We start from the raw sequence: 9737 nt of genomic DNA, 5'->3' as shown, positions 1-9737 counted from the left end.
CAAATAAAATAAGATGTCAATTTTTTCTAGCTGATGTAACAATTCAGTAGCCTCCACAGCTTCCTTCTTTTTATCGCTGTCAGACAATTTTTTAGGCCCAACCCAACACAGTTAAATTTGCTCTTGAAGATATGAACGCATTTTTGACTTCTTACCTTAATGCTATCGACTGTAACTATTGCTCTGGATCCATGGTTTAGTTATAATGTTGAGTATTTTCCATAAAAAACGCAAATATTCGCATATTTTTTGGGTGGGCCTGGCTACGCCACTGATATATTCTGTATTATAAAATAAGTTATCTCGTTTTAATCAAATTAGCGTTGATCACTTGATCACCCACAAAAAAGTAGGAACTTAATTTTGCAGATTTTGTTAAGGCAATAGGCCTACCTAGTTGAATAGATGTTTCATTTAAAAATCAATTCATTCATGTAAATGGTGATAATGGATAGCCTTGTCGAACTCCAATAGTAATGTTTCTTTCTTCTGATATCTGATTGTTTTTCACTTTTATATTATTGTCTGTGTGTATTTACATTATGTTATGTAACAATAAATTTAGGATATTCTTATGCTGTAATATATTAAATAAAAGATCTCTCAATTTTCTTCGAAAGCTTTCACATCAATCAATCAATCAATCAATCGAAGGGCATTATGAAGCATGTCGACTCCATGTCGATTTCACAAAACACTTCCACTCTGTTCAGTTTTTTGCTAGTTCACAGACATAATCAACAAAAATAAAAAGGGTCTCCAAATTACATTTTTTCCTTTTTATAAAAGCAGTTGATACTGAACAATCAAACTACGCAGGATCTACCTTTTCTAAAACCATTCTGGCATTCTAAAAGAACATTCAGCTGAATTTTTTATTTTTTATTTAAGGGCACTGGGAAGTTATTTGGGCCAAAAAGATCGAATTTTTCATTTTTTCTTTTCAAAAACGCAGAAACCTTTGCTTAAAAATAGTATAGGCCTATATTAATTTTTCCTTAATTTCGAACATGTAAATGCTTGGAAATTAGGCTTTAAAAGAAGCGCCCCAGCTGTCACACCCATTGTCATGCTTTTGTTTTTGCCTTTCCCCATAACTTGTGATTTTTCAGCTTCAGGGGTACACTTTCTCAGAAAATATTTTTAACATAGAAAGCTTTTTTTTTCTTTAGGGCATACGGGCTATTCCATCTCAAATCGGCCGAAATATAGAGAAAATTGACCTTGCAATTTTTAAATACGATGAAACTTTTTTTTGTACGTAGATAACTGTGATATAATGCTTTGTGCACAGTTTGAGGCATCAGAACTTAATAGTGTTTAAATTAATAATATTAAAATTTATCGTATTTTCATAAAATTAGCAACTTTAAACTGTTGTGGCTCCGAAACCCTTTCACCCAATGATCAAAATAATGGTTTATTTTGATGCTGAGAAGTTAAAGTTTATATTGACATGTAAACAGTTTTTCTTACTTTTTATGGAAATGGAGAAATTTAGATTTTTCCTCAGTAAGACGCCTTTGGCCACGAAAAAATATTTTTAAAATATATGGTTAGATTCAGCATTGAACGTACAAATAAACACATATTTTTTACTGGTGGTACGTTGATAAGAAAGTATTGAAAATATCAAATAAAGAAAATAAATAGTACGCGCGTGAACTAACCAGCTGACTGTGAGGCGGGAGCTAGCCGAGGGAAGCAAGGCCAGTAGACATAAACACGTGATGTGTCGTCTAGCAGTCATGGCTGTGCTAGCTTTATCACAGGTTTTCATAAACACAAGAGTAAAATAACGCCCAACGCTCGCTTATCTTCAGCTCTCGGCCAGTGCGAGCGGTACTGCGTCGTTCAAGTCTAGACGTGTGAAAATAATCCATTTAATACCCTCGAAATTTATTGCCGAGCCACTAAGCAAACAATGCCGAATCCTTCTTAATAATGCAAGGTTCTTTCTCAATATTTTTTTACATTTTTACAAATGGCCAAAAAGCCTAAAAGCAAGTAAAATCAGATTATCTGTCTCTCTGTGTAAAATAAAAATAAGGATTACTTCTTAACATAACCTATCAAATGTCAGCTTCAAAATAAGCTCCCGTTCAATGTTCTGCAGTAAATGGTTCCAGAGTTCTGAGCGCTGAAAGAGACTTGTTTTGATAAAATACGTTAAATTTGTCGCTCAATAATACGAAAACCGTTTGACTTTCGATAGTATATTTTTGAAAATGCACTCCCCTCAGCACCTTGTATAAATAGGGAAAAAAATTAGAGTATAAAAAAATGGGAGGTTTTTTACTGATCGATTTCATATGGAATAGCCCATACGCAGTGTATGGAGGAGTTAATAAGAGATTCAGAATTTTTAGCCAAGTTTGATTATCCACTTTAAAAAATCATTAAATTAGATCGCATGACTAACTTACAAAATCATTGATCTCCAATGGCAAGATTAAAAAAAAAAACAGACTAAAAATTTTAACAGATTATGATTGGTAAGTATAACTATGTGAATAAACATGTGTTCTACTATGATTCTGCATATCATGAATTAATTAGCAATCAGAGCTATAATAATTAGGCCTACATATTTTTGACCTCAGACACATATAATAAGAAAATACCGATGAATAACTGGTAAAATTTGCATGATCGCAAATACTGTTTTTCCATTTTCATGTAGAATTGCTGTAGATGGACATACAGTGTGTGTCAAACCTAAGTCACCGGTATTCTTACTGAGCCACAAGATTGCTTTGATGGACTGCTCATTTGGTTTGCCTGGCTTGTATGGTCGTCTGGTTCATTGGATACTAAATGCTAAGAAAAAAATGATACGAAAAAGTAGATGCAATAATTTAGATCAGCGTTTCTCAAACTATGGTCCGCAGACCACCTGTGGTCCTCGAGGTCTGCCCTTGTGGTCCTTCAAAAAGGACAGAAGAAAAAAATAAAATTCAAACGAATTGCATATGACACTAGAGCTGAAAATCTCAGAGTTTGGAAATGACACATGGCAATCGCCTTTCACTTTTTCTCCCAGTACTGACATTTTATAAAATTTATTTACCCTACCCATCTACAGACTTCCCACTCTACTCTCAGCAACAAAAGAGGGATTTAAAGCACTATGAACGTGGTGTTTCTCGCCATCTTTTCCCTGCACATCAGCTGATGACATGTGGCTAAGTACATTGGCATATCTTTCAGATGTATTCTCAAAACTAAACGAACTGAATCTCTCTCTACAAGGTAATTCTTTGACTGTTCTCAATGCGCATGAGAAAATAAAAATGTTCGAGAGGAAACTTGGTTTGTGGGTCAAGTTCCGTAAAACAGAGGATTTTTTCATTATTTCCAACCCTAAAGTCTTTTTTGGTAGAAAATGATCTCGCTATTGGAAAACAATTGTGCAATGACATATGTTCGCATCTCGAAACTCTGAGGTCACAATTTGAAAATTATTTTTCAAGTAAATATGATGAATTTTCATGGGTTGATATTTCCTTTCATTGTCTTATTGAAAATAACAAACTTTCATTGAGTGAAAGAGAGCAGTTTATTGAACTCTCGAATGACTCCGGACTTAAAATGAAATTGCAAACGAAAGGTATGGTTAATTTCTGGACCTCATCACAAGTGAAAAGAGAATATAGTGAACTATACAATGGTGCTTTACAGATTATAATTCAATTTGCATTTACATATCTGTGTGAGAAAGGGTTTTCATCACTAACTCTAATAAAAACAAAGTACCGAAATCAACTCGATGTATGTGACGATCTCAGACTTAAGCTTACAAGCATACATCCAAATATAGAACAACTGTGCAAGAATCGGGCAGACTCATCCATCTCATTAATGTGGGTACCAACATTTATTTATTTTGTTTAGTTAATAAGTTAAAGATTATCCAAACTCTAATAGCCTTTATTTATTAAAAAAAAATAATTTTTTTTCTATTAACAGTAACTTAATTAGTTAATACTAATATAAAATTAAATTAATTAAATTGATTTTAATTAATTAATTCTATTTTAAAATATAAGTATACTGGTATTAAAATATGCTACAAAAATGATAAATTTGCTTTCGAAGGTGGTCTGCGGAACTGTTCTGACTTAAAAATGTGATCCCCATTCCTAATAACTTTGAGAAATGCTGATTTAGAGGAAAGGGATTAGGTCCGTGGCCCATTTCTTTTAGCACCCTAGGGAAACCACTTTTACTTTGTTGCTCCATCAAAGGAACTCTAGATAATTCTGAAGGGGAAAGCAGAAAATGGACGTAATCTAATAGTTATACATAAAAAGAAGGCAAAGAACGTCACAACAGCATCAGGACAGGGAACGTGTAAAAAGCCTGCACTTTGAAAGGGACTACTACCGAGCCCCTACATTGTGTGAATAGGCTAGTACTCGAGCAAACCCGAACATGTACTGAAGGCAATATGCAAAATCAGGACTCCTATTTCGAAGGTTTTAAGTTGGAAAAATGCCGAAACTTTTGTGTGGAGGGTTATGTAGGTCCGTGGCCCATTTCTTTTAGGGTTCATCCCAATATTTTCCTTAGTGCCTTAGGAAAACCACACAGAAAAACCACTGACAGGATGAGTTGTCTCAATTTAGGAGACTTGCCAATTGACTCTTTGGTGAGTTTTTTAATTGGTTATTTTACGACGCTTTATAAACTACTTTGATTATTAATGGGTTGAAGCCTGCAAAACCTAACCAGGATTTGAACTGGGGCCTACTCGTGTTTTAAAATATGGCTCGATCGACCCTGAGAGAATTATTTAGGAAGAGTGAATGTCGATATTGTACAAGCTGGAATCGAATTGCCAGGTTTAGCGCCATCAACTCAAATTGTGTTTTGGAAAGGTTTCGGATTGCACAATAAATCCACGTCTAGCAGTACCGTATTTTAAAAAGTGTGATCCTAAATGAATACTAAGAACTAACTAACTTATCCGCTAACAAACTAGTTTGGTATACTCGCCACATACAGTAGAACTTCTATTTTCCGTGGTAATGAAGGGGGTGGGCTGAACGGTTAATCGAACAAATCGGAAAACTTTCATAAGTTAAGTGTTGCATAATGCAGTTTTCGTAATTTTCTCCGTGGTCATGTGTTTTAACACATTAGGTAGTGCATCAGAATAGTTTTAAGTATAATAGCTCTGTTGGAAAGAGTGGGTGAAGAAAGAATAATGCTGAAACTGATCAGGAAGAGAAATAGGAATTGGCTGGGTCACTGAGTGAGAAGAAACTGCCTACTGAAGGATTCACTGGAAGAAATGGTGAACGAGAGATGATTTCGGGGCAGAAGAAGATATCAAATAATAGACGGCATTAAAATAAATGGGTCATATGCAGAGACTAAGAGGAAGGCAGAAAATAGGAAAGACTGGAGAATGCTGGGTTTGCACTGACAGAAAATTATGAATGAATGAATGAATGCATACGGGTTTCCAAGGGTTAAGGAAACTTCCTATCACGGATTTCTGTGGAGAGATAGGAAAAGTATAGGTCTCATGTTATAGATTTAAGTAATTTATACACTTTATCCTTGTTTTTTATTAAATCTCGCACAATTGTAACTCCAATTTCGTATTCCGATGTGAGATGAACCACAGTTCCTCTTTTCCAAAACCACTCAATTATATGCACTTCTCTTCGATACTTAGCACAACATATATTCTTTTGGCACTTCTGGAAGACGTTTTGCAGAGAAATTAAACAGTAGACCATAATGTGTAAGGGCAAAGGCTTGTAATATCACTCTCTATAAAAAAAAAATACATACTAACGTATTGTGCAGTATTCAATATTTTTTCTGCAACAAGAAAATGAGAGAATTACAGACGGATAATCCAACAATCGGTTAATAGGGTGACGGATAATCGGGGTTCTACTGTATGTCAATTTACAGGCCTAGTTACACTGATAATTACCCATACCCCTAAAGGAAGGGAGGTAGACTAGGTTGGTCAGGCTCTTTGCCTAATGGCTAGCGACGCTGGCTTCTAACCAGTAGGTTTAGGGTTCGATTCCCGACTCACCACGGGATTTTTCCTTGGTTACGCATTGTTCCTTGGTATGTATGGTCTCGGTGTTTGCGTTGTTCTTAGGTTTAATCTACGTATGTGTTACGAAGAAACTGTCGCACACTACCAAAAATCCGCTGTGAACATTCCCTTACGGGTTAATCAGAGGTCGCTCGTAACCCGATGAATTTATATCGTTAGGTTAGGTTAGTTATGCGGCGATGAAAGTCCTACTTGGGGTAGTGTAATCGACCCTTAACATTACATAAGTAACTTCTATTCTGTACGCAATCATTATGCACTTGTACCGTCAACTGTATCGCACAATTATTCATCTCTCACTACAAGTCTCCAGATTGTATTTTATAAATTTGTCTGTAACACACATAATAATTCTCCATTGGACTTCACGAGTAAAATAAACTACTACCACGTTTTAAACAACGTTTAAGACCAGTATTTAGAGGTTACGTACAAACTGACCACTTACATTTTGTTGTTGTAGCTGTGTTACCGAAACCGAATGTAGGTGCTGCAGACGATGTTGCTGATGGAAATCCTGACGTAGATCCTAAATTGAACGCCATACTTAGGTTCCTCACTACACTAAGTTTAACAAAGCGTTCAAATTTTCGAATTTGCGGCTACTGTGTATTCAGTTTCTGCACAAAATTATCATTCCAATCACTTTGAATTGCACAAAAACACCAAACACCACTTCCCCGTCCCGCTACCAGCTTTCATTTGTCGGAATCTGAGGTTTTGTAATTCCATTTCTTTCCGCGAGATGGTGTTGCCACTTTTGGCAGACTGCTGCATTGCCAACACGATTCTTGAAAATCCACTACATCCTAACAATTTTATGATCCATTTCGAGGGTATAAACAAGAGGCCTCTTGGGTATAAACTACGCCTTATACACATACACTTATAAACACGGTATGCACAAAATGCAGTAATACTAAAGGCTGTTGAAGTACAATTACTTCAAATTGAAGTAAAGTATTGATTAGATTCAAATAATACACTGACAGCTTCACATCCCATAAACATTTTAAAACCACTACTGGCTATGATATTGATATGATACATGAGAAATGTTATTATAATCATAAAAGCAATAATAAAATATAATAAAATAACGTCAATTATAAGTTTTATTAGACGTAATTTACACCAGATGATGACTGAACTTTTTTTTCTCTTCCTTTTAAGGAGGAAAAGCCCGAAAGCTTGCATCACAGCCTGAGGCTTATTGTGCTTACCACTCCTGTTCTGTGAATCACATTTGTCGCCAAATGGTCGCGCTCTTGTACAAATACAGCACACTGCACAGTGAACTTAACCCAGGCTATGGTAACGATAATGATAAGTGAATAAATGATGGAAAAATGAGTCTAAGGTTCAAAACCAAGTTTCCCAACAATTTGAGGGAAAACCTCGGAAAAATTACAAGCAGGTAACTTACCCCAACAAGGATTTGAATCTGGGCCCACATGCTAACTGTTAATTCACAGTGGTGGGCTATGATTTAACATAATGTATTTCTTTCTTTCTTTCCTCTTCCCCTTCTCTCTTATTTTTATTATTATTTTCTTGTCCTCTGGGAAGGATGGAATTTAATCCTAAACCATTATCTCCCATCAGTACACTATTGATGGCATGTACTATTCGTCCAGTTTAGGATTGTCATATTATGTGACAACTACATCTATTGATAATCGCTACACAGCTTATGAGCAGATGCAAGCCAAGACCAAAACATAATAATAGTTTTCTTCCTACACAATAAACTGAAATAATAATAATAATAATAATATTACAATACTTGATTACATTTTTATGTTTGAGAAAGAATTAGTACTTAGTAATAAAATTGTTAAAAGTTATTCAACTCGTTTACACAATTTTTAACACTATAGCACTTCGGAAAGCGTATTATGTTTTCACGTGTTAAATTTTATTACCTTGTTAACATGTTTCGGCCTGCTATTGGCCATCTTCAGAACTGGTTGTTGCTGGACTTGGCGCCTTTTGTTTTGTTTCCTGTGGGGGTGTGTTTATGTAGTGTAATGTGGAATCAAAAGAGTGTGTGTGTTCTGAAATTGAGTTGTGTGTTGAGAATTTCATTTGGATGTGTTTCTGTGTGTCTGTATATTTCGTATTGTTCTAGTGTGTTCAGTTTATGGCTTTTTGGTTGGATGTGTAGAATTTCCATGTCTGTGTTGATGTCTCTGTAGGTGTGGTTATCATTTGTGATGTGTTCTGCATATGTGGAAGTGTTTTGTAATCTTGTTATGGCTTTGATGTGTTCTTTGTAACGTGTTTGAAATGATCTGCCTGTCTGTCCTATGTAGTTGTTGCAGGTGTTACATTTGAGTTTGTGTGGTCGTATTTGTTTGTTTGTGTGTTGAGATGTTTTTGTAGAATATTATTAAAAGTTATTACTTACCTTCATGTAGTTTTACAGAACAAAAATGATAATTCCGCTTGTTTGGACAATTGTTGAACTTAGGGTTGCCACCCATCCAGCTTTCGATGGCCCAGGATAACAGAGAGGATTTGGAATTGAAAGGGTTACATCAGCTGCTTGTATATGCAGATGATGTGAATATGTTAGGAGAAAATCCACACACTATTAGGGAAAACATGGGAATTTTATTTGAAGCAAGTAAAGTGATAGGTTTGGAAGTAAATTCCGAAAAGACAAAATATATGATTATGTTTCGTGACCAGAACATAGTACGAAATTGAAATATAAAAATAGGAAATTTATTCTTTGAAAAGGTGGAAAAATTTTAATATATTAGAGCAACAGTAACAAATATATATGACACTCGGGAGGAAATTAAACCCAGAATAAAAATGGGAAATGCCTGTTATTATTCAGTTCAGAAGCTTTTATCATCCAGTCTGCTGCCAAAAAAGCTGAACGTTAGAATTTATAAAACAGTTATATTACCGGTTGTTCTATATGGTTGTGAAACTTGGACTCTCACTTTGAGAGAGGAACAGAGGCTAAGGATGTTTGAGAATAAGGTGCTTAGGAAAATATTTGAGGCTAAGAGGGATGAAGTTACAGGAGAATGGAGAAAGTTACACAACACTCAATTGCACGCATTGTATTCATCACCTGACATAATTAGGAACATTAAATCCAGACGTTTGAGATGGGCAAGGCATGCAGCATGTATGGGTCAATCCAGAAACACGTATAGAGTGTTAGTTAGGAGACGTGTGGGGTAAAAGACCTTTGGGAAGACCGAGACGTAGACGGGAGGATAATATTAAGATGGATTTGAAAGAGGTGGGATATGATGGTAGGAAGTGGATTAATCTTGCTCAGGATAGGGACCGATGGTGAGCTTACGTGAGGATGGCAATGAACCTCCGGATCCCTTAAAAACCATTTGTAAATATTGAAAATACAGTACTTAAAGAATAGATTGAACAAAATTAATTGAAAATGTACTCCTTACAAAATAGATTCACTTGAGAAAACACTTTTGTGAATCAGAGTCACTTGTGTACAATGGATTTCTTATAGCAACTGTTTGTTTTGAAATATTTTTTTTCTTTTACCAATAGTGAGCATTTCCATATAACCCAGTTATGTTGACCAATTTACCGACACAGTCATTGCCCAGGGTGCGCCATAGGAGACTGGTCTACGCTACAACTGCGATGAGAT

The 9737-nt window shown here is 35.5% G+C and overlaps 1 protein-coding gene across 1 annotated transcript in view; it reads right to left on the bottom strand.

The window, feature by feature from the left end:
* The window catches only part of Nup54 (nuclear pore complex protein Nup54), a 58254-nt gene extending 51460 nt beyond the window's left edge, over positions 1-6794 (bottom strand). The window contains exon 1 of the mRNA XM_069846267.1: positions 6537-6794. Coding sequence (XP_069702368.1) covers positions 6537-6633 — 97 coding nt within the window. The 5' untranslated portion in view covers positions 6634-6794. The remainder of the gene's footprint in view (positions 1-6536) is intronic.
* Between the last annotated feature and the right edge of the window lie 2943 nt (positions 6795-9737).

The sequence above is a fragment of the Periplaneta americana genome, chromosome 14, assembly GCF_040183065.1.
Source record: "Periplaneta americana isolate PAMFEO1 chromosome 14, P.americana_PAMFEO1_priV1, whole genome shotgun sequence".
NCBI classification, from domain to species: domain Eukaryota; kingdom Metazoa; phylum Arthropoda; class Insecta; order Blattodea; family Blattidae; genus Periplaneta; species Periplaneta americana.
The sequence above is the reverse complement of the archived record's forward strand: the minus strand, read 5'-3'. Positions and strand labels throughout refer to the sequence as shown.